The sequence below is a fragment of the Antechinus flavipes genome, chromosome 2, assembly GCF_016432865.1.
Source record: "Antechinus flavipes isolate AdamAnt ecotype Samford, QLD, Australia chromosome 2, AdamAnt_v2, whole genome shotgun sequence".
NCBI lineage: Eukaryota > Metazoa > Chordata > Mammalia > Dasyuromorphia > Dasyuridae > Antechinus > Antechinus flavipes.
The window spans coordinates 136,179,062-136,205,189 of NC_067399.1; the positions used below are offsets into that span (position 1 = coordinate 136,179,062).

At 34.6% G+C, this 26,128-nt stretch overlaps 1 protein-coding gene and 1 long non-coding RNA gene across 2 annotated transcripts in view; one reads left to right on the forward strand and one right to left on the reverse strand.

The window, feature by feature from the left end:
• Window positions 1–3,866: 3,866 nt before the first annotated feature.
• LOC127548275 (uncharacterized) lies at window positions 3,867–11,410 on the reverse strand. The gene is made up of 4 exons (XR_007950343.1): window positions 10,142–11,410; window positions 8,778–8,927; window positions 7,334–7,494; window positions 3,867–4,494 (listed from the first exon to the last, which is right to left on the reverse strand). It is a non-coding gene; the product is annotated as an uncharacterized LOC127548275 (long non-coding RNA).
• The window catches only part of POLB (DNA polymerase beta), a 28,912-nt gene continuing 10,994 nt past the window's right edge, over window positions 8,211–26,128 (forward strand). Inside the window, exons 1-11 of the mRNA XM_051975601.1 lie at window positions 8,211–8,472; window positions 9,486–9,543; window positions 11,438–11,504; window positions 13,597–13,671; window positions 14,258–14,316; window positions 16,069–16,118; window positions 21,075–21,126; window positions 23,321–23,375; window positions 23,478–23,550; window positions 25,045–25,115; window positions 25,923–26,009. Coding sequence (XP_051831561.1) covers window positions 8,412–8,472; window positions 9,486–9,543; window positions 11,438–11,504; window positions 13,597–13,671; window positions 14,258–14,316; window positions 16,069–16,118; window positions 21,075–21,126; window positions 23,321–23,375; window positions 23,478–23,550; window positions 25,045–25,115; window positions 25,923–26,009 — 708 coding nt within the window. The 5' untranslated portion in view covers window positions 8,211–8,411. The remainder of the gene's footprint in view (window positions 8,473–9,485; window positions 9,544–11,437; window positions 11,505–13,596; window positions 13,672–14,257; window positions 14,317–16,068; window positions 16,119–21,074; window positions 21,127–23,320; window positions 23,376–23,477; window positions 23,551–25,044; window positions 25,116–25,922; window positions 26,010–26,128) is intronic.

A 26,128-nucleotide genomic window follows, 5' to 3' on the forward strand; every position in this document is an offset into this window, starting at 1 on the left:
AGTGGATCAGTGGAAAAGGTTAGGTTCACAAGACAGAATAGTCAACTATAGCAATCTAGTGTTTGACAAACCCAAAGAATCTAACTTTTGGGATAAGATTTCATTATTTGATAAAAACTGCTGGGATAACTGGAAATTAGTATGGCAGAAATTAGGCAATTTCTTAACACACACTTAACACTTAACACCATATACTTAAAACACACCTAACACACTTAACACCATATACCAAGATAAGATCAAAATGGGTCCATGATCTAGGCATAAAGAACGAGATTATAAATAAATTAGAGGAACATAGGATAGTTTATCTCTCAGACTTGTGGAGGAGAAAGAAATTTGTGACCAAAGATGAACTAGAGACCATTACTGATCACAAAATAGAAAATTTTGATTATATCAAATTAAAAGGCCTTTATACAAACAGAACGAATGCAAACAAGATTAGTAGGGAAGCAACAAACTGGGAAAACATCTTCACAATTAAAGGTTCTGATAAAGGCCTCATTTCCAAAATATATAGAGAACTGACTCAAATTTATAAAAAATCAAGCCATTCTCCAATTGATAAATGGTCAAAGGATATGAACAGACAATTTTCAGATGATGAAATTGAAACTATTACCACTCACATGAAAGAGTGTTCCAAATCATTATTGATCAGAGAAATGCAAATTAAGACAACTCTGAGATATCACTACACACCTGTCAGATTGGCTAAGATGACAGGAAAAAATAATGATGAATGTTGGAGGGGATGCGGGAAAACAGGGACACTGATGCATTGTTGGTGGAGTTGTGAACGAATCCAACCATTCTGGAGAGCAATCTGGAATTATGCCCAAAAAGTTATCAAACTGTGCATACCCTTTGATCCAGCAGTGTTTCTATTGGGCTTATACCCCAAAGAGATACTAAAAAAAAGGAAAGGGACCTGTATGTGCCAAAATGTTGGTAGCAGCCCTGTTTGTAGTGGCTAGAAACTGGAAAATGAATGGATGCCCATCAATTGGAGAATGGCTGGGTAAATTGTGGTATATGAATGTTATGGGATATTATTGTTCTGTAAGAAATGACCAACAGGATGAATACAGAGAGGCTTGGAGAGACCTACATGGACTGATGCTAAGTGAGATGAGCAGAACCAGGAGATCATTATACACTTCGACAATGATATTGTATGAGGATGTATTCTGATGGAAGTGGATTTCTATGACAAAGAGACCTAACTGAGTTTCAATGGATAAATGATGGACAGAAACAGCTACACCCAAAGAAGGAACACTGGGAAACGAATGTGAACTATTTGCATTTTTGATTTTCTTCCCGAGTTATTTTTACCTTCTGAATCCAATTCTCCCTGTGCAACAGGAGAACTGTTTGATTCTGCAAATATGTATTATATCTAGGATATACTGCAACATATTTAACATATATAGGACTGCTTGCCATCTTGGGGGGGGGTGGAGGGAGGGAGGGGAAAAAACGAAACATAAGCGAGTGCAAGGGATAATGTAAAAAATTACCCTGGCATGGATTCTGTCAATACAAAGTTATTATTAAATAAAATAAAATTAAAAAAAAAAAAAGAATTTGCAGGTTTGAACCCATTCCAAGTCAAGAAACAAAGTTTTATTGTAATTGTAACACCAATTGAAGTGGGATAAACCCCAGAATAGACTAGGAATCAAGAGAAAGGAGATAGATTTATAGGACAGAGTTGAATTAGAGCTTCATGTTACTTACTTGCTAGTTCTATGGCTTACAAGTAAGTTTGAGGGATGGTCTATTCACTATTGTCTCAGGAACTTGATTATCACTGACCAAGTTATCTATCTGACAGTCAGTAATGTTTGTAGGACTATTTTAAGGCCAGAAGACTTTGAAATCTTTGATATACTGATTGTTAGAAAAAGAGCACTCTTAGGTCAGAGGACTTCAGGATCATTAATATATCTTCCCTAAAACATTTAAGGGAAGCAATGTATTACATTCCTAGGCCAGAGGACTTTTACAATTATTGATGGACAGATTGTTAGAACAATAGCACTCTTAGGTCAGAGGGCCTTAGGATTACTAATACATTTTCCCTAAAATCCAAGGGAAGAAATATCATTATATTCCTTTGCAATTATTGACAGACAGGATTGTTACAACAAGAGCACTCCTAGGTCAGAGGACTTCAAAATCATTGTTCTCTCCAGTACAAGCTATATTACATCATACTGGCATTGTAGGAGGTGGGTATTAGTGAGAGCTTTTAATAAAATGGTGGCATTGGGGAAACTGGGGGAGAGGTGTGTGTGGAAAGGGAAAGACTACTTAAGAGGAGGCCCTGAAATCCTGGTCAGAATAGATTTTTTAAAAATCCTGTGCTGTGTCAATCAATGATGGGATCAGACCCAGGAGTGGTTGTTCCACTTTCAGCCTAGACAAGAAAGGGAAATCCAATCTTTACAAAAAAATAAGTGTTATAGAGGTAGAATTGATAATGATGGGGGTGAACTCTGAAACTGTGTCCCCTTTAACCTGTAAAAGAAGGGAAATTCTCCTCTAAGAAAGCATATCTTCCCAGACAAGTTAAGTGGCTTCATTCAATTGGAGATCTTGGTCAAATCACCCTCCATTGATTTTTGGGGGGATGGCCCGGATCCTCTTCAGGAAATCCCCAGACTGTGAGAAAAAGTCTTCAAAATGATTTTATTCAATTGGAGATCTTGGTCTGATAGTCAGCTCAAACTGCTCCCCAGCCCCCAGGCCAAGACTTACTCACAAAACAGAGATCTGTTAAGACACTCTGCAAAATTCCTCATTAGGAATTTGCCCACTAAGAGAGCTCCTTCTTAGTGAACAATAAAGTTTCCTTTTCTGCCATTCAGACTTTTCAGTTTTGTGAATTCTTTCAAGTTGGACCTGTGCAGCAGACCAGAGGGGATTCCCCACCTCAATTTTCACACCTCTCCAATACCAATAGACCTGAATCAATAGGACTTGGTAACTAGAGATGAGAGATTAGTGTCAAGGACTAAAATGTAAACTCACGGTTTGAACGTAGGAATTTAGATGAACATTAGTGGCACTGAAAAGTCAGAAGAAACAGTTTTGGGGGAAGAATGATAAGGGTGGATTGGAGAATGTTGAATTTGAAATACTTAAGAAATCTTCAGCGATAAATATTTCCAGGTAATTGGCAAAGTGGTTCCAAAGTTAAGAGAAGACAAAGATTTTGAAGTTATTTGCATAGAGGTAAGGAAACAGTATAGAAAGAAACAATGCATAATGTCTGCATTTAAGGATGGGAATAAGAACTGGTCAGAGAGGCAGATAAATTAGAGGAGAGTCAAAATAAAGAGGTGTTTCTAAAATATCTAGTCTCTAAAGCCTTAACTTTGGCTAGGTACAAGCTTTTATACCTTGGGCAAACCTGAAGAATAAGGCCTTCAAACCACTTTGTAATTCGTGTTGTGCTAATGATTTAAGTAATTAAGATAAATTCCTAGCAGCTGGAGAGTGAATTAATTAGTTACTCTACTGACTCACAAATGGATATTATTAACAATCACTCCAACTAATAGTTTCCTGTTTTAACTAATTAGCCTTGTTAGCTGGGTGCTAAAGTCAATTGTTTCTAGGCTATTGAAGGAAGTTGAATTTTTACACCTTCTAAATTTCAGTGCTCTGGGGAAAAGCCCCAAACACCTCCAACTTGGTTGTAGAGTAACCCAAAATATCAAATGCAATGAATTTCATTCTTTAATTAATATAGATTCTTCAGTGGCTACAATTATCAACTTTTTCCTCTTTGTACCTGTTTCTAAGATTGTGATTAAAAGGTACAAATACAGTGCTACTGTAAGGTCCTTTTATTTTGAACAGATACTATATGTAATAACCAGAAATGTGAAGAAATTGTGATATTATAAAATCATAAGTGAAGATTTTGGAAGACTACTTCCCTGGAGGGGAAATAATTCCTCTTTGTACCTGTTTCTGAGATTGTGATTAAAAGGTACAAATACAGTGCTACTGTAAGGTCCTTTTATTTTGAACAGATACTATATGTAATAACCAGAAATGTGAAGAAATTGTGATATTATAAAATCATAAGTGAAGATTTTGGAAGACTACTTCCCCTGAGAATTATTATTATTTTTTTATTCAGTCATTATAGTGTTCTGGTTGGTTTTCTGAAGGTCTCTGGACCAGCCTTCATTTCAGCTGAGTAATCACCACGAAAATAGTCAGGGATAAAGTCCAAATGTCTTTATTGTCTCCTTCACAGTCTGTCTCCTTGCCTTGGGCCCAGGCTAGCTTTCTGGAGGCCCTTCAGACAGACCTTGGTCTCAGTGGAGAAATGAAGAAGGACAGGCCAGACACCATGATGGTGGGAGATGGAATGAATGTCTCTCCTTGGCTCTGAGACCTTGAGCTCCAGCCTCCAGTCCTCTGTCTTCTCCAAATCTGTCTCCGAGTCCTTGTTGGCTCTTATATACTCTATTATAATTACATAATCATAGGTGTGAATCTTGTAGAATAGGTGTCAATCTTGTAGAAGTATATTAAGTACTAAGTACATGTACTGAACTAGAGAACTATTAATCACCATGCTAAACTTGATAACCATTGTCTTATCAGTTCCACTGAGTTAACACCTTTCTCCAGAATTCTGGCCCATTACAAGGCATTTTCAGTTGTGAACCACTTCTGATGCCATTTGCAATTTTCTTGGCAGAGATATTGGAGTGGTTTGACATTTCATAATGGGCTGAAGCTCGAGTTGATACACTGAAGTCCCAAGCACATGAGGCTAAATAGTAATTGGACCATACTCTATTAACATATAAGCTTGGAGAAAGAATGGCCCCCGCCCACGTTTTGTGCACGTCCTGATGTGTTCTATAGGAAATGACGATTTTGGTGGGTGGAGGCAGGGGAGTGGAAAGGGAAGCGGAAAGAGAGACTGCTGGCTGGGTTGGTGCCGTGGCTGTTCACATTGCGATTGCCATCCCCCTTCACTTCCACAAAGAAAAAAGATCAAAGATTTTCCCTTAACCTGAATTCCTGACTCTGGCTGATTTTAAAATACACAGTCATCACATATTTCCTTCTTCAGCTCATTTTACAGATGAGGAAACTGAGGCAAATGGGATTAAGTGACTTGCCCAGGGTCACCCAATTAGTAAGTATCAGAGGCCGTATTTCAACTCAGGAACATGAGTTCCTGACTCTAGGCTCAGCACTATATCCACTGTACTCACATGATATCTGATCAAATAATTAATTGTGATGACCGTGTATTTTAAAATCAGCTGGAGTCAGGAATTCAGGTTAAGGAAAAATCTTCAATCTTTATTCCTTTTGAGGTGAAGGAGATTAGCAATGTGAGCAGCTGCAACAAGAAACCAGCCAGCAGTCTCTCTTTCCGCTTCTCTCCCCGCCCCTCTGCCTCCACCCACCAAAATCGTCATTTCCTATGTAACACATCAGGACTTGCACAAAGAGTGGGCTGGGGCCATTCTTTCTCCAAGCATATATGTTAATAGAGTATGTCCAATTACTATTTAGCCTCATGTGCTTGGGACCTCAGTGCATCAACTCGAGCTTAAGCCCATTACAATTATTAATAATAATAATAATAACAGGGCTTTAAAATTTGCAAAGAACTTTACATATACTTTACATCAGCAACACTGTAAAGTATGTACTACAGTCATTCTTATTTAGCAAATGAAGATGTTAAGGCTTGTGGAGTTTTAGTAACCTGCTAATTTAGAATAGAAGGAGCTATCGTCATAGGAAATGTGTAGCTATTCATGGCCTTAAATTGTGTCTGGCCTCTCAGCTGTGTGAATAAGTGGAAAATAACAATAATAATGATAATAATCTGCACCGACTCTTCAATTTATCTTTTAATACCAGTATTCTTCCATTTGTGCTAGTTGTCCATGAATATACAATAAAAAGATATCAGAAAAATCAGAATTGCGGGCAACCTAAAGGGCAATCAATGGAGAAGCTCATAATGGATATAAGTAGGTATAGCATACCACTGATAAAGATGTACAAGTATGTGTGAGTGTGTGTGTATGTGTGTGCGCTGCGCGCGCAACAAATGATTAAAAAACTCTTCTCCGGGAAATAGATGATTAGAATAGGAGGTGGGTGAGTCATGTTGTGTGGCCAGTTTGTCCAGATCACAGGACTGGGGGAGGGAGAACAATGAGATTGGAAAGATAAGTCATGCTCATAATTCATACTAGCCAGATGGCCAGAGTCAGGATGAGTCACTTATCCTTCCTGAACCTCAGTTTTGTCTTCTATAAAATGGAGGTGATAAAAAGCACCTGCTTCACAGAGTTGTGAAGATCAGGTAAGACAACAGATTCAGTCACATACTAGCCATATGACCTGGTTAACTCACTTAACCTCAGTTTCCTCATCTGTAAAATGGGGATTAATTAATAGTACCTCTCTCATATTGTGAGAACCAAATGAGATAATATTTGTGAAGTGATTGGCATGCCACTAAGCTTTGTGTAAATTTATGATATATGGAAAGGATGATTATGACATATGGAAAGGGCTTTGCAAATCTTAAAGTACTCTTTTTATTTTATTTTAGTGCTAAGTAGCACAACAGAAAGAACACAGGGCCTGGAATTAGGAAGATCTGAGTTCAAATCTACCCTCACACAAGCTAGTGGGTCACACTAGCCTAGTGACCCTAGGCAAGTCACTTAACTCTATTTGCCTCAATTTCCTCATCCATAAAATGAGCTAGAGAGGGAAATGACAAATTACTCCTTTATCTTTGCCAAGACGGCTCCAAATAGGATCATAAAGAGTTGGAAAGAACTAATGATCAAAAAAAAAAAATTTGGCATATTTAGACTTGAGCCTTTGGAAAATTATTTTGCTATCTATAACAAATTGGTGAGGTAAGATACTAGCGGCAGGAAAACAAATTATTAAGGCTATTGTATTAGTATAGGACTTTCTTACTTGGGTGAGTGGCCCTAAAAATGGAGAAGTGATACAGAGAGAGATGTAGCAGAAGACTCGGCAACTGATTAGATAAAAACTCCCAGGTTTTGAACCTGGGTGATAAAAAGCATTCTTAATAGAAATAGGGGAGTTGGGAGAGGAATGGAAAAGGTGAGTTCAGTTAGAGAAACGTTATGTTTCAAAATGACAGCAGGACGTCTTAGGTGAAGATGTCCAGAGCTCAAGACTGGATCCATGTGTGTACAGAACACCAGTAAAAGGGACTGGGCTAGGTTTGTAAGTCAGAAATGTGAAATCCCAGCACAGTCCTAATTGTCAAGAAGCTTACATTCTATCAGGAGGTACTTTTATGCAGTATGACAGTACTGGGGGCAGAGGAGCTGGACAAACAAAAACCTCCACAAACACTGCAAGAGAGAGAAAGCGTTTTCGGTTGCGTGTGAAGAGATTAAGAAAGGTCTGGTGGAGGAGATGGTCCTTGAGCTGAACCTGGAAGAAAGAAGGATTGTATTAGGCAGATGAGGAATGAATCCTCCCGCAGGAGAAGGCAGACCAAGCAAGCTGATAGTTGGAGACACAGTGTGTTTAATAATCCTTTTCGGTGGGAACGAAATTAAACAGGACTTTATACTGAACTAAATAATCGACATTTCATCCCACAGACATTAGGGAGTCATGGAAAATTTCATAGCAGGAGAGTAAATGTCAAACCTGTCCCCAAGTACTTTTTCCAAGGACTAAATCCTTTCCTACTTTTTTTTGGGGGGGAGGGGAGAAAGAGGTTTGCAGATTACTGGATATTTCTAAAGCACAATCAGATGATTTATGATTTTTAAGCCGAAACCCAGTTCCCACGAACAGCACTAGGGAGAATTTATGTGAAATTTGCGAAAAGGTGACGCCAGGCCAGCTCCTGTGGGGAGGGGCCTATTTTGCCCCGCCCCCTTCCTCCGGGAAGGAATTCCAAGTCGCGAGAGCCCTCTCGCGGTTTCTTTTGGCTACTTTTACTCTGCAAACCTTTTTAATCCTCCCCGATCCGCTTTAAAGACACTTACTGCGCAGGCGCAAACATCTCAAGCTTCTTTCTCTTTTTATCCTTTCTCCCCTTTTACAAAATTGGAGGGGGTGGGGAAAGAAGGAACCATTCGGTGACTCCTCCTCCGAAGAGCTCACGTTCAACGTGCTGACGGAGGCGCATGCGCGTGCGTAGCCCCAATCTCCGTCTGTCAGAGCGTATGGGTCGCCATTGTTACCTCTTCTGATTTCTGGGTTTGCTTGGAGCGGATGCACGGCTCCTTGTCGGGGGGGCAGCCCTCCCTTGCCCTCAGCGAGTTATCTACCACTCTGCCGGGCGTTCGTAGATAAAGCGGGGAAGGTCCCGAGCTGGGACTCCAGCCCATTCCGCCATGAGCAAACGGAAGGCGCCGCAAGAGACTCTCAACGCGGGCATCACCGACTTCTTGACGGGTCAGAAACTGGGCGCCGAACTGCCTGCTCTCTCCCTATTCCCACCCCTCCCCCCAGGCACAACTTGCATCCTCTCCCTGCATCCCCCCCCCCGCTGATTCCAAGCAGATTTCGATAGGTTTTCTCGAAAAAGCCAATCGCTTTGATACCGTCATAAGCATAATGTCAATTAACCTCAGGTTTAGAGGGAAGCTAGGCATGGAGGGGGCCCTCCGAGGCCTAGATCCCTGAAGGGTGGTGGGGGACTCAGGAGGAGGGCGGAGCAAGGTGCTCTACCTGCCCCTACCTGATTCTAGCCACCTCACCTGTCAAACAGGAATGATGTCACCAGCAGGCGCTGCTGCCCTCAGCAGGATGGCTGTGAAGAAAGTGCCTTGTTGACTTATAAAGTGTTTTTAGAAATTCGGACCCGGGGTTTGGAATCAGGAGCTGAGTTCAAGTTCTGGTTCAGACACCTGTGTGAATAATAATGACATTTATATGGCTCTTTAACATTTGCAAAGCCCTTTATAAATAATATCTAATGTTATCCTCGTTCCAACTGTAGGAAGTTTATTTATTATCCCTATTTTAAGAATGAGAAAAATGAAGCAGAAGTTTAGGGATTTGACCAGGGTCACAGCTAGTAAGCGGCTGAGGCTAGATTTGAATTCAGATATTCCTGACTCAGGACTCTACCACTGTGTCCTCTAGCTGCTTACCTTACTAGACCTTAACCTGCATAACATTGGAATGATATTTATCTACCTCCATGGGGTGGGATAAATGCTTTGCAAGTATAAAAGCACTATATAAATGTTATTTATTATTATTTACTGTTCAAAGGTTGCTTGGATATCCTCTTTCCAAGGCCTTTTGCTTGGTCTGGTTCTGCCCTGCCACAGACAACAGTGGATATGAGTCAATAGGTGCAGTACAGGTATTTTTACCCAGTCTTGGAACAGGAGGTCCACTTGCCACAAATTGCCTTTTAAGCATTCAAACTCGTCATATATTTCCTCTTGCTTTTTCAGAGCTTGCAAATTATGAGAGAAATGTGAATCGAGCAATCCATAAGTACAATGCTTACAGGTAGGATGGCATTGTGATTTTTGATCATACTTGGTGTCACAGAATACACAATTTTGCCATGTAAATTAGTAATCTAAGTTAGCAGAATTGAATATTATTGGACTGTCTTCAAGAAAATAGAATGCTGTGATCAAATTATTTTTGGTCAACTATTCTCGGATAAACTTGGCCAGAGCCTTTTAGGATTTGCTATCAGTGTGTTTTTTAGTCAATAAATCAATGCAAGAGAGGTGATCTTGGATAGGATAAATGTTAGTAGTGATGAAAACACAATCAAAAGTTTTTAGTTTTAAGATTCTTTTAGTCTACTTTTTTGAGTTTTTTGTTTTAAAAAGGTAGAATTGTAAATAGATTTCAATAGATTGGCTATTTCACAGACAAGTCATTACATGCATATTAAATACTATACAATGTATCTTGGTAGGACCTGGGAGAGAAAAAAAAGATAAAAAATAAATCTCTTTCCTGACCCTTAAGAGTTTACCATCTAATAGAAGGTAATTCTATGTACAAAGATAAATATGATACAGACTTGATATATATAATAAAATATTAATTTAGATATGTTATAAACTTCATAGATCTTTGACACAAGTACCTTCATTCTTTGCATGTTCTGCAGGTCTTTCACAAGGGACCATCCAGTGTATTTTCTTTGGATCTCTTGATGCTTTGTCAGTTCCACTGGAGCCCATAGATCTTTAACATCCTCAAAATTGTGTATCTCCAACATGGATTTGATTTAATACTGAGAGGCTTAGAGCATGTCTTATAAAATTCAACAGTAAAAAGCCATCCAGAGTTTTTGAGCAATGACATAATGTGATCCGATCTGTGCAATAGAAGGATTACACTGACAGCTGTATATAGGATTGGGAAAGGAGAGAGAGACAAATGGGGTTATTAACCTAGACAAAAAAATAGAGATAAGGGCGTATGAAAATTTGGTCACTATAAGAATGAGAAAGACAGAAAAGGCAAAGCATAAAGTTAATACCTTATGACAATCTTAAACAAATTTTGGTCTGTGGATGTAATGGAATATTATTGTACTATAAGAAATGATAAGGAATTAGTGACTAGAAAGCTGGTCTTAGAGGTAGAAAAATCTGGGTTCAGAAGTACTATTTCTCGTATACACTAAGCAACCCTGAGAATCATTTAATTTCTCAATGATAAGACATTTCACTAAATTAGCTTCCAAACAGTTGCTGATTTATATTGGTGGAGGGAGTTTCTTCAATGGGAGTTCCCTACAGTAGCAATGAAATTATAGGTCTGGGCCAAAAAAAGAAAAAAGGAAATGACAAATACAAAGAAATAAAAGGATAACTTATATGAATTAATACATGCTGAAAAAAAATTAAATCAGAATAGCATATAGATTGACTGCAGTTAGATTAGAAAAGATAAAACTATATATAGAATTTAAAAGCAAACAGAAAAGTAAACTTGACTTTTTTATTATCTTATTAAAATTCATGTTCTTTTTAGAAAATTGAAAATGGCCTTTTTCTTTCATGTTTTTATTTTTGTGTTTTCATTAATAATAATTGAGATTAAAACTTAGAATACATTTTTAAAAGCATTATTGGTGTTATTAATCTTTATAAATAAATTCATAGAGTAAGGCCATAGCAGTGTCATCTCCAAACTTGAAGATGGTCACAGTACTTCCACAAAAATACATGGCAGTGAAAGTTCAATAAATCGTTGGTACATCATATCTGAGAATTATAAAGGTTCTGTTTTAAGGAAGAAAAGATTATTTTGGTAGAAATTGAGGCGTTTGAGTGTTGCCTAATAAAGATTAAAATCTAATTTTGTTGGTTTTGGTTTTTTTGGGGGGTCTGGGTTTTTTTATTTATTTTTTTTGTTTGTTTTTATTTTAAAGAAAAGCAGCCTCTGTGATAGCCAAGTATCCAAGCAAAATAAAGAGTGGAGCAGAAGCAAAGAAACTGGTAAGATTTATAACCAATTAAATGAATATCCTAATTTGCATCATATCCAGATATTAAACTAAAGATTATTCATTTTCTTGGAATGACTTTAACATATCATCCAGCTTGTTGAAGCAACTAAAATCCAAAGATTAATTTTAAAGATCTTCTTTTTAATAAATTAAAAACATTTAAATGCATTCCAAAAATGCATTATTTTTGCTTATGGAGTAGATAGTAATATAGTTCAGGAATCAGCAACTCAGCAGGCATCTGTTTTTGTATGGCCCATGTGCTAAAAATGGTTTTAACATTTTTAAATATAGTAAATTTTTTTACTAAATATAGTAAAAATTTTTAATTTAAAAAATATTCTCAGCTCATGGATCATACAGAAATAGTTGTCACCTATCATAGCACATAGAGTACTAAATATCAAGTCAAAAAGACTTTGAAATTCTACTTCTAACATTTTCTAACATATCTATGCTACTGTGAACTTAATTTCCTGAGTCTTTGTCCTCATCTCTTGTAGTGCTTATGTTACCTTGTCGTACTTGTAGTACCTGTGTTACATGGTTGTTATAACTATGGTTGTGCAGCTCCACAAGGCAGTCAGATCATATAGCTAGTAAGTGTCAGGTATCTGACCTGGATTTGAACTCAGATTTTCCTGCCTCTAGGGCTGGTACTCTATCTACTATCCCCCCTAATTGCTTCACATTTCTCCTTTCTTATGGCACAGTGATACTATGTTTAACTTTTATAACACTTGTAACCTATTCAACATGTAAAGGATTGCTTGCCATCTGGGGGAGAGGGTGGAGGGAGGGAGGGGAAAAATCGGAACAGAAGTGAATGCAAGGGATAATGTTGTAAAAAATTACCCTGGCATGAGTTCTATCAATAAAAAGTTATTAAAATAAATAAATAATAATAATAAATGTTAAAAAAAAAAAACTTTTATAACACTTGTTCAGCTATTTCTCTCTTTGTTTCCAGTAATTTGATACTCTTATTAAAAATATTATGTGTTCCTGAGAAATGAATGTAAACTGTTTGCTTTTTAATTTTTCTTCCCGGGTTATTTTTACCTTCTGAATCCAATTCTCCCTGTGCAACAAGAGAAGTGTTCGGTTCTGCACATGTATATTGTATCTAGGATATACTGTGGCATATTTAACATATATAGGACTGCTTGCCATCTGGGGGAGGGGGTGGAGAGAGGGAAGGGAAAAATTGGAACAGAATTGAGTGCAAGGGATAATATAAAAAATTACTCTGGTATGGGTTCTGTCAATAAAAAGTTATTTTAAAAAATAAAAAAATATATGTTAAAAAGAAATAATAATAATAAAAATAAATAAAAATATTATGTGTTCATGGAATTTTTTTCTGTCTTTGACTGCCTTGTGATTTAATTCCCATAATAGTTTTACAGGGTCAAAGGGTGTACACAGTTTAGTTCCAAATTGTTTCCCAGAATGGCAGATCATTTCACAGCTCTAGAAAGTACATTGGTGTGCCTTTTGTTCTTTGGGGCATTTTTTTTTTCATATGCTGACATTTTGTATTTCTTCTGAAAATTGATTGTTCATATCCTTCTTCCACTTATTCTTTGTGGGGAAAAAAGTTCTTATTAAGAATGAAATGAATATATTTTTAGTGAAAAAGGGAGAAATCTGTATCCTGCTACTAAAAACCAAATTTCTTGAACTTTTTTTTCTATTACTTTTTTTTAATTTTTAGCCTCTACTTGTGTTTTTTTTAAACAGTAACTTGAACTTACCTCCAGAGAACTTAAGAAATTGATTTAATATTTTAATTCAGGAGATCTGTTTTCTCCATTTTCAATGATTATAGATTTTGATGCATATTTCAGTCTCCCTCAGAGGAGATGTTTTTAGTTGGGGCAGCATTTTGCCTATTCCTTATTCGAGACTTTTTAGGTGATGATGACTTATTTTCTTTTTTTTTTGCTTTTTATTTTACTTTAGTAGAAGTCTACTTGTACTAGACTTCAAAGATTGCATATTTTATTTATGTATGCATTGCCTAACATCTAGTCCATGCTTAATAAATACTTATTGACTAATCTTTGTCTTCAATTTAGGATGGAGTAGGAGCAAAAATTGCTGAAAAGATTGATGAGTTTTTAGCTACTGGAAAACTACGTAAACTGGAAAAGGTAATCTTCATTTAATTTGCTTAAATGTTTTATACTTTTATTATGTATTCAGAATTAGTAATGTCTTATAAAAATATTAATTGGATTACTAAAGGAAAGAGATAGTATTGCTAATGAAATCCATTAATAACATTGTTTTTAAATGTTTGTCATCCTAATAAAATATTCACTTTTTACTCTGTTTTAAGAGATGGCTTCATCTGCTATGATCAAATGATCTAAATGTTCTCATTGCTATTCCATAGGACAGAGTATAAGAATATATTCCCTAAGTGAAGAACTGTTTACCTCAAATAGTTTTGCAACTTTGTTTCTTCTGATTCTTTATGGATAGATCTTTTTATAGAGTTGGATAAATTGGAGATAGGAAGTCTTCAGAAGGTTTTGTAACTAGCTCTGCCAATTTAAGAAGTTCCTTTTATTATCCATTATACTTGAATATTTTCTCTTTGCAGATCTAAAAATGTCACTTGAAATGGCTATGAATATCTGTTAATTGACTGATGACTTAAATGAAATCATATTACTTATAAGGAAACTCAGATTCACATCCTTTTTTTTTTTTTTTTTTTTTTTTTTTTTGAAGATTAGGCAGGATGATACAAGTTCTTCCATCAATTTCCTGACAAGAGTTAGTGGTATTGGGTAAGAAATACATTTAAAACCATAGTTTGTTTTGTTTAATTTATTTAAAGAAAAGTCTTTAATTTTGTATCAAAGTAAGCCACTTTGACACTGAACAAAGTAAAATATAGCAATGAAATATAACACAGGAATGCCCATTTTATCTTTACAGCATGAAATATTCTTCCAGAGGCAAAAGACAAAGCTTTAAGCACTTTCACTAGACATATTGCTACATTATGTGTTTACCTGTCTTCAGTAGGATACATTTGCTGTACAGATGGTGATTATGTTCACCTTTTCTTGATGACTACACTATAGTGAAAGCCACCTCATGTTCTAGGAAAAGAACATTGGATAGAAGAATTTGGAGGCCTGGGTTCAAATCCAATTTTTAGCTTTAAGTGACTTTGGAAAGTCACTTAGTTTCTCTAAACCTCAATTTTCTTATCTTTTAAATAAATTTATAATGAGCAGAACTGGATGATTTCTACATTCTCTTCCAGCTCTAAATCTATGAATTTGAGACTGTCTAGTCCAAGAGTTCTTAACTTAGAGTCTGTGAACTTTTTTTTTTTTTTTTAGCATGTTGATAACTATTTCAGTATCATTGGTTCCCTTTGTTTTATTATTTATCATTTGGTTTCTTATTTTATTTTAAGTATTTAAAAACATTTTTCTCAGATGAGATCTGTAGGCTTCACAAGGTTGCCAAAGGAATCCATGGTGGGAAGGGGAAAAAAGTTAAGAAATCCTGTCAATTTATAGATGAGGAAAATGAAGTTCAGAGAGACACAGTGATATGCACAAGATCATATAACTAGTGAACTGGGACTAGAATCCATTTTGTGCTTTTTGTATTACCACTGTCTTGCTATTGTGAATTTGAATTGAGAATATAGGGATTGTGCTTTTATGAACTATTCAGATATAAGACACCGTCTTCCACTCCAATAAATGACCTCAGACTATTACACACTCATAATTCTCATGTCTACTTTATTATTTCCCATTTTTCCTCTTTACTTACTTTCTGCTATTTCCTGACTTCAGCATTCCATCTTCTGCCTTTATTCATACCAGTATTCTGTAAACCTGAAATATATTCTCTATTTATTAGAGTCTTTATCTTTCTTCAAAGCTTCTTGTATACCACATCTTCTTATGAGCCCTCCCTGGTCCTCTTCCAACTCTTTGACATTTTAGTGAAATCTCCTTCCCCTTTAGAACTTTGATTTTCCCTCGCCCATTCACTCCTTACTTTGTACTATATTTACCTGCATATACATTGTATTCCGCCCCTCGGGCTCTCCCTCCCCACCCCCTCAAGGTAAATGTAAACTCCCTGAGGACAAGTACTATATTACACATTCACATCCCTCAACTGCTAGTAGTGGGCCTTTTACATAGAAGATTCTTAATAAATATTTGTTGAATTGAGCAGAATTTTTTCTTGCTATCAGCTGTTACTTCTTAAGTGATAATTTTGTACAGTGTTATTCTAATATAGGAGGGGCCTGCTAGCACCTCCATAATTATCTTGTGGAGTAAAGAGCATAGATTAATAGCTGGTCCAACATGGACCAGAATTGATGACTGTGTTACTTACAATAGAAGTTAGAGTAAACAGTAATTTATTGTAGTAACACTCTTTCATTTAAATAGCAACTCTTAGGTTAAATTGTTTATGAGGACATATAACTGTATAGCCTTCTGTTTCAAAGGCATAGTTTTCAGTTTTTATGTGTAGTTGATTGTTTCCTTTCTTTGCAGTCCATCAGCAGCAAGGAAGCTTGTAGATGAAGGGATTAAAACATTGGAAGGTGAGTGTAAAATATTAGTTGTCATTTGTAAGCTAAATTTTTAAAAAATATTTCTCTTTATTTCATTAAATATTTCCTAATAACATGTGAAAAAAATTTTAATAATTTCTGGGTGCCAAATACTCTCCTTAAACTTCAATTTACATTGAGATTTCATAAATTATTCTGTAGATAGCATTTTCCATCTTGTGGCTTTGTGTGGAAAGGTGAAGAACTTACAGATTAAGCACATATTGATCAGAGACTGTTAACTGAAGTAGATCAAGCCTATAGGCCCAGTCACGTGATTTTAGATGAGACCTGGACTGCATTCCATTGTCCAAAGAAGGAATTAAGTGGCCAAAGCTATATATCACCTTTTTCACTGCATTCCACTGACCAAATAGGGGGATAAAGATTTATGTAACCAATCACACAGCCTGTAAAGGGTGGGATTTTGGGGGTTCTTTGTCTGAAATGTATAAAAGTCGTAAGCATCTTCACGTGAATGACTCTCCTCCTGTGGGTATCTTTGCTGTCCTTTCGGGCCCACAGGCCAGGACAGTCCGCTTCTCGAGATTCTAATAAATTCTTTCTGTACATTATTTGGAGTGACTCCTGAGTAGTCAGTTTGGGTAGGTACAATTGCCCCAAACAGCTTCAAGAATTATATTGGATTGTTGTCTTAATCTGAATAGTCAACCAAATTTGTTCTTAGAAAAGGCCATTAGTATTACATGAAATATGAAAAACCTATCACTTGCATGCACAAATGATAGGCTGTGGCTGTAGCTCTACTACCAAAATCTAAGATATAGTATACATATATATTTAGATACATATAAGCAGTAAAATTTACTGGTCAATATAGTTTCTGATCATATATTTCCTAAATTTAAGACTGGGGGAAAAATGCTTTTTTTTTCTCTTAATGAAGGAAAATGGAATATTTTATAATATTTTTGTGCTAGTTTTAAGATTGTAAGTTGCTTTTTTTCTTTGTATAATATTTTCAGGATTATTAGGCCTTTACAATTAAGAGAATTAAAGTATGTATGTGGAGAAAGGCTTTATAAAAGGCATAGTTATTGGAGAAATTTCTGATTCTTGGGAACAATCCCAGATTTGTTAATAGCAAAAGAATGTGCTTAGAAGCCAGAAACTAAATCAAATAAATATAAAACTTTTTTTAAATTTCATGTAGAAAGCCACAAAATGTAATGTAATCTTTTTTCACTTTTAAAGGGTATGATTTACGGATGGACAATGCACCCAATTTTATTCTACAACAACTTTTAACTCACTGATTTGGAACTTAACAAATATTTATGTCCACGTTTTAGTTTAACTATTCAAAGACTGATTCATAGCCCAATATGCATGCCCCGAGGGGATATAAGAGAGAAGATAGTTATGAGAAAGTATCAAAACCCTAAAAAGTATTCAGTAATTTAAAACTAAGTAAAAATAATTAATATTAAGACACATAGAACCTTTAGAAACAATATTGTCATTGATAGCTGAACTGATTATAGAAATTCAGTGCTATAGATATTTAGGAGAGTAATCCCTTTAAGTTGGAGTTTTCCAGGAAAATGGGGGGGGGGTGTCTTTTTTTTTTTTTTTAATATATTTAGAAATTTAGGCGTATAGGGAAAATATTTTAATATGGGAATAGCATGAACAAAGGTGTGAGGATAAAACTATTATTTGTAACTTTAAGATTAGAGAGGGCAAGGCCAGATTACTGAGAACTTTGAACACTAACTCTGGTTTGGATGATTCAGAAGAACTATTAATAGGTTTCAGAGAGGCAGCTCCATAATTCAGTGGACAGAAGGCTAAACCTGCAAAATTAGGAGGGACTTGAGTTCCAAAAGGGCCTGACATTTAATGGCTGGAAAACCTAGGGAACTCACTTAACCTCTCTGCTTTGGATAAAAGTAGATGTTTCAATGAATAGAATGCTAGAGTCAAGAAGACCTGAGTTCACTCCTAGTCTCAGACACTAGCTGTGTGACTTTAGGCAAATCACTTAATCTCTGTTTTAATCCACTGAAGGACATAGCAAACTATTCCAGTGTCTTTGTTAAGAAAATCCCAAACAAAATTGTGATCTTGAACAGTTGAACATAACTGAACAATATAGATTCTAGTGCAATAAAATAGCATGATAAAAGTGATATTTTAGCAATATTAATCTGACTAGATAAATGTCGGGTATTTTGGAGAGGAAAGAGAAATAAATATGCTTAAGGCTATCATAATTATCTAGAGAAAAGTGAGAGAAACTTGGTCAATGGAGGCGGTATTGGTAATAGATCCCCAGTTAATAGTCAAAGGATGTGAACAGACAGTTCTCAAAAGAACAAATTCAAGTTATCAGTGGCCAGAAGAATAATTAGAAATATAATATAAAGCAAATCTAAAGATTCTACCTCATATTAATTAGATTGTCAAAGATGACCAAAAAAATGGTAATGACAAATCGAAAACATGTACATTAAAGCATTGTTAATAAAACTAATTATTTCAGCTATTCTGAATTTAGAAGCAATTTAGAACTGTATCCTCAGAGCCACCAACTGCATATTCCTTGATTGTAGCAGCAATTCTACACTAGTGTTATACCTTAAAGCGATCCAAAAAAAGGAAAAGACCCTTTTGTACAGAAATATTTAAAGCAGTTTTTTTTGTTGTGGCAAATAACTGGAAACTAAAGGGATGTCCATCAATTGGATAATAGCTGAACAAATACTACTGTTGAACAAGAAATGATGAAAAAGAAGAGTTTAGAGAAACTTAATGACACTTGTATGAACTAATGAAAAGTGAAGTTAGTAGAACCAGGAAAATAATCTCTAAAATTACAACAACATTATAAAGACAAGTAACTCTGAAACACTTAAGTACTGATCAATGCCATAACCAACTACAAATCCAATGGACTGATGAGGAAGTATGCTACCTACTTTCTGATAAAAGGGTAATGAATTCAATATGCAAAGTGACAAACATTTTTGAACATAGTCTATATATATACATATATATATTGTTGTATTTTTTTAGTTATAAGAATTTGGTTTTTCTTGAGGAAGAAAACATGTGTTGTGACTTTTTAAGAAAGAGGTAATGGGGATAGGAGAAGAAAAACCTATTTCAGAAAGCATTTTAATGGAAGGAATGACATAGCTTAATGACAGAATAAATATAGATGGCCAAGAAAGGAAAGAGTTGAGGTGACTCCAAGGTTTTTGGTTTGAGAAGAATGTATAATTCACTGAAAGAAACGAGAAAGTTGACAAGGGGAATAATTGTGAGAGAAAGGTAATGAGTTTTGTTTGAAGTTTCTTTAATGAAGTGACTTAGGACACCCAAGTAGAGATTCCTAATGATCATTTTAAAATATCTGCTGTACAGATCAGGTCAGGATGGGAAATGTAATTTTGGGAATTACCAACATACAGGTAAAAAGTGGTACAGTATAATAGAAAGAGTAACTGGACTTTGAGTCAGAAGACCTAGGGATTAATTCTGTTACTTGTGGCTATAAACAAATCATTTAACTTTTTAAGTTTCCATTTTCTCATCTGTTGTAAAATGTGAATAATATTAATTACTCTATAAGGTTGTTCAGGAGAAAGTGATTTGTAAACCTTTAAAGGCTTTAGATAATTGTGTGCTGTAGTATAAAATCAAAATAAATGAAATCCCTGAAGAAGAGAAGGTAAAGAAGAGTAGAGAACCTTGAAAGAAACTCATAATTAGATATTTGGATAAGGATCCAGAAAAGGAAAAAGAAAGAATAGTTCAGAGGGATGAGAGTCAGCAAACTGTAGTAATGTAAGGCAGAGGAGAAGATTTTGAAAAGAAATGTGGTCAACAGTATCAAAATTCTGAGAAGATACAAAGAATAAGAAACAGACTGGAGAAGAAGGTGTTGCTTTAGCCAGATTGATTCTTAAAAGAGTAATTTTAGTAGAGTGTTAAGGAAACAAGGTTGTAGATGGGGATAATTGAAAAGGAAATAGATATAGATCATCTATTCTTGGAGTTTCTCTGTGAAGGAAGGAAATAGATTGAAACAAGTAAGAGTCAAGCAAGGTTGGTTTGTTTGTTTCTTTTTCTTTCTTTTTTTAAAAAAATGGGGAGGTATGAGCATGTTTGAAGCCAGGAGGCAATAAACTAGTATAGAAGAGTAGCTTTTCCGATTGAAACAAGTGGCTAGTTGTTTTCTCCATCCTTTCTAACTACTTTTAAAAATCCTTAAATCCCTTTCATTCATTGCTGCATGTAGAGATTATTTTGTAGTTTTTGTGTATGCAAAAAGTTTTTTTATTTTGTCACACTGCATATGAAAATTAAACCATATGATATGATTAACTTGAATCTGTGATTGTTATGTGTATTGATTTGCTTTAGATGGTCTAAAGGTGTTTAATTTTTTTTCTTAATATTGTTTTCTTGCATCATTTTATCCTTCAGATTAAGGGTTTATCAGTTAGCTTTTGAATTATATTAATGTTGCCACATAATTGTTCAGATTTAATTCAGAGCCAATGGTACTAAACTAAAGAATGTCACAGTGTACCTATTCTCTCAATACATAAAATTGACCATTCAGCAAATTTATCTCAGGAGATGAGAAGTAATTTTTAGTACAGGTTTTATACAGTGTTGTTCTTTCTATATTTTATCCTGAGGAATTTGTCTAATACTTTGCTAATTTCTTGAAATTGTTGCACAGTTTGAATGTAGTTAATGCAAATCTATTATAAGTACAGCAATTTGAGATAGTATGGTTATGAAATATCTGATTTTTAATCCCATCAAAATATTTTTATATTTCTTTTTTGATAAGTTTTTGAAAGATCATTTCAATGAACTAATATTTTGATTAGTTCTTATTTAAACCAAGGTGATTTTTCTAAAGTGTTAACTTTTACTTTTCAATTTTTTTTCCTGTTTCCTACATAGATCTTAGGAAAAATGAAAATAAATTGAACCACCATCAGCGAATTGGGTTGAGGTAAGACATCTTTTTTGTTGACACTTGAAATTTGGAAGTTAATTCCAAAACTTTGAGATTTTGGTAATTAGGTGACACTTGAAATTTGGAAGTTAATTCCAAAACTTTGAGATTTTGGTAATTAGGTGAACTTCATAATTTTTCATTGCACAAATCCCCATTATGACTATATCCTATTACATATATTCCAGTGTTTTCATAGATTTAGTTATTTTTACAAATGGATATAAACATATATTAATATATTTAGAAAGACTCATTTTTAAACCAGTGTAAGTACTCTATACCCACACAAATTACAAGCCTTTCATGTTAGTGAATCTCCCTTAATTTAGACTGGTCCTAGACTGACAGTCTTTTTTTTTTTTTTTTTTTTGCCACATTGACACTTGAAGCCTTTCTAACTTGTTAAGATATTCCAAAGTTTACAATTTATTGGGGTAACCTTCAAGAACCCACAGTCACTTCTATGTCTTGTTGAGTCACTAGAGAAAGGCTTTAGGATGTGTGTGTGTATGTGTGTATGTGTGTGTGTGTATGTTCAAGTATACATACATATACACATGTGCATATATGTTTATATGTATATGCCCATAAGTATCTACATACATAAATATTCTCTCAAATAAATATATATTCTCCATTACTAAAATCCTTCTCTGGTATCTTATCATGGCATTGATATTACCTTGGTTCTAAAATGCTATTCTTTGATTAATGCTACCAAATTGAAAAGACATTCACTTTTGGTCTCAATAAAATTGTAAATTTGTTGTTCAAGACTCAGCTTGAGTTTATAGAAAGGCTTATTATGCATAAGACTACCTACAAAATTGTAAAAGATCTGTATTCTGGATCAGTGGGCTACCCACCCACCTAAACAAATAGCATCTTAAAAAGTTTGTGTGTGTGGAATGGTGTTTATGTACACACACACATATGCACATACTGGTTGGTTGACAAAGCATAAAGTGAAATGAAAAGTTTGATAGCATTGTGAAAAGGAAATAAGTTCTAGTCACTCAAATATTAAGTGTATTGAATAATTATAGCTCACATCTATACATGTCTTTACATTTCATAGAACACTTTCCTTAAAGCTGTCTTAGAAGGTGCCTCATACAAGTCTTATCATCTCCAGAAGCTTTGTGAAATTAAAGGCTTTTTCTAATCCCAGCACTAGTAAGTAGTAGAGGCAGGACTTGAAGCTCAAATTCAGATTCCAAGTTCAATGCATCACTATCTTGGAAGATTATCACTAATTTCTTCTCTCCTAAGTCTAATAACCATATCTCAGGCCTATCCTTCTTGGTCTTTCTGCATCTTTTAACATTTGACTACCTAATTCTCTTAGATATTTTTTCCTCTGTTGGCTTCTTTAACACACTGGCTTCTAGTTTTCTTCCTAACTAATCAGTTATCAAGGCCTTCCAAGTCTACCTACTTCACAAGATTGTTATAAAGAGAACAGAAACTTAAATCAGTGTATAAATTTAATTGTTCTTATCATCAATATTAGTGACTAAATTTTTCTTGGTTCTACATGCTTTTAGAAAGGTTTAATCTTATGTTAATATGCTATATAAAAAGTTGAAACTGTTTTTGGAAAATGATGTAAGCCTGTAAGCCTTCTCAGATTTCCCCTTCATGAAATGTGGATACTTCACAATGTAAAATAATATTTCAAACTGTAGAATATATTTGATTTTAGAATATTCCATCATTCCTTTATCTAAACATATCTATGTTTTAGATGAATGTCCTTCTATATAAATTTAACCTTTTCCAGGTTTTCTTCCTAGAAGTGAGCAGTATTGTTAGGTCATTAATTTACAAGCTTTTATTCAATGTCTGAAATGTTCTAAAGAACCTGCTTTTCCTAAGGGAGCATATTAATTGATGCCTTTGCGAAGCCAATTGGCATAATAAATTGGCAGATACTGGGGGAAATGTTTTGCATAATTTCACATGTGGTTTCTTAATTGTAGATGGAGATAAGGGAGAGAATTTTTGTTTTGAATATAACTGGGGGAAAATATTAAAGAAACAAGTTGCTATTACTTAACTAGTTAATTTTTGTATAAAAATTGGTTTATGATAAATCTTTAATGGGAGATCACTTAACTGCCAGTGCTTAATTTTAAGGACAATTGAAGCTCACTGTCTTTAATTCTTTCTTTGTGATATTTTGAAGATATTTTGAAGACTTTGAGAAGAGAATTCCCAGAGAAGAGATGTTACAAATGCAAGTAAGATATTCCTTTATTGTGTTCAGGTGGTGTGAGAAAAAAGTGACTAAAATAAAACAAAACATTTTTGAATTTTGACTTGCCTTTTTTTCTCTTGCTTAGGATATTGTTTTGAATGAAATTAAGAAAGTTGATTCAAAATATATTGCTACAGTCTGTGGAAGTTTCCGACGTGGTGAGTGATTCCCAAGCCTGTAATGTCATATAATGATAACTGGATTTCCCTTTCATGACTAAGATTTTAAACCCCAATAAAGTCATTGAAACCTAGTAGTATTGGCTTGAAGAAATGAGTAGTTGTTTCTGGTTAATTAGAATCTGTGTTGTTAGATTCAAGGAACAGTTACTTATTTTTGTTGTAGGATGATGATATAAGAGTTATCACAGAATCTTTGAAAATAATATTAGAAAACTGACCTGACCTTATTCAGCAACTTTTACCGAAGAAGAAGAAGAAGTTAGGTAGTCAGAAATGAAATTGGTAATTGCTATAAGAATCTAGTATAGGATAAGCCAGAAAAAATAATACCATAGCTTCCTTTTCTTAGAGTTAAAACTTAGAAACAGCAGTTTAGAAAAGGGGCTAGAAGTTAGGAAGAGAAAATCATCTCCGTTCTTCCCCAGGTACACAACTAGGAAGAAATGTGGATGAATATACCAAGAAAAGTTTTAACTCTTTCCATTTAGGCATCTACCCAGGACATCTGATCAGGTATCCATTTAACAGAATTATTTGCTTGCCCATTAGTCAGGAAAGAATTCTATCTTCATTCTGGAGTTTTCTCCTGGAGTTGTAAACTTTAAAATAAAATAACTACAGCTAGCATCCATTGACCAGACTCTTCAGAAGTTTTAATTTTAGTGGGCATGGAGGGAATTCACTGTTTTTAGGAGTAAGGACAAATGGTAAGAAATTCAAACTGATAGGAAGAAATTATTTTAAAAAGCAGATCTAGGATGTGTCCTAAAATCAGTACATATTCAATGTAATCTCTTCCTTATTTGCAGTACTGGACAAAGATCATTCATTGATGTTTAGGATGAAGATTCTCAGTCACCAAAAAAGCTTATGTTCACAATGCTGTACTTACCAGGACAGGAAAGTGTACCAATATATTTATGAAAAATTTCCAACCATAAGGTTTGAACAAGGGTTTTTTGGTTAACATTAATTTATCCAAAATACATGAATGTTCCAGTTAATTAAGATTTTATATTTTGAAGCTTAAACCAAAAGTGCTTTTTGTAATTGTTTGTATAAAACTATCACTAGTTACTGTTTTTATCTCAGATTCTGCTGACAGCATCAGTATTTACCTAAATAGTTAGATAGTTAAGATCTTTAAATTTGTTCTGAATTTGAAGAAAATTTAAAAAGAAAGTTAAGCAAAAAAGTAAGATCTTCTTGTGTCATCAACCAGGTTTCATGTTTACTTGATTTCATAACTTTGCATTAAGAATTTAATTTATGGGCAGCTAGGTGGAGCAGTGGATAGAGCATCTGCCCTGAAGTCAGGAGGACCTGAATTCAAATTTGACCTCAAATACTTAACACATCCTAGCTGTAGGACCCTGGGCAAGTCACTTAACCTCAATTACCTCAGCAAAAAAATAAAATAAAATGAAGAAGAAAAATTTAATTTATTGGTCTTGGTGTTTATATTCACAGGTGCAGAGTCAAGTGGAGATATGGATATTCTCCTCACCCATCCTAGTTTCACTTCTGAGTCAACTAAACAGGTATCCAAATCTGTCAGTTAAGTTCAGTCAGTTTCTCATAAAAATGCTTATGTTTATTTGTATTTGTTGGTATTTGAGTAGTTTCAGTAGGTCTGAGAAGACCCTAATTTAGGACAAGTTTTTTTATGTTAAGTTCAATGACAAAGAAAAGAAGTAAGGAAAATTAAGTATAGTATCTTTTCCTCCAACAAGCTGTGAAAAGAGCAGTAAGTTTTGGTAAAGTAATTCCATTGCTGATTGACTTTGTCAGGATTTAGTACTAAATATTATAGTTGGTATTTCATGAAGGTAAGATTTTTTTCAGTTAAAATAAAGTTGATATTAATGAAAATGCAGATGACTGGAATTACAGGATCCATAATGGTCTTGATGGCCTAGAATATTTGTCTGAATTGAAGAGAGAATTGTAAAGTTTTATATTTGAATTCAAGAAATCAACTTCACAAGGTAGGAAAGATATAATTAAATAGCAATTTAAAAAAGATCTGGACTGTGGCATTGAGATCACTTTCAACTCTGAATTATGTGATTCCATGAAAAATGTCATTATCTTCTGGAGATTCAAATATATTAAATTCATTTTGGAAAATGTGAGCTTTAAGCATCACCTAGTTTATTAATATGATTTATTCAAATATTAATGAATTGTATATACTTCCTAGTTTAATGATTTTTTTAAATGAGTATTTATTTGTATCAATTTTTGTTGGAGAAAAAAAGTACTTAAAGAAGAAGATAAAAATGCCAGATGTTCTTTTGTAGGTCCCTCATCATTAATTTCTAACCTTTTTCTCCTTCATCTTGTAGCCTAAGCTGTTGCACCAAGTTGTAGAACAACTGCAGAAAGTCCACTTCATCACAGATACTTTGTCCAAGGGAGACACAAAGTTTATGGTGAGATTTCAGGTTTTTTTCAGTAACATAAAAAAAATTAATAATTTCTTCTCAGAAACCTTCCCAATAATCAGCCTGATCAGTTGCAAGCCAATTTTCTTTGAAATTTAATATTATCA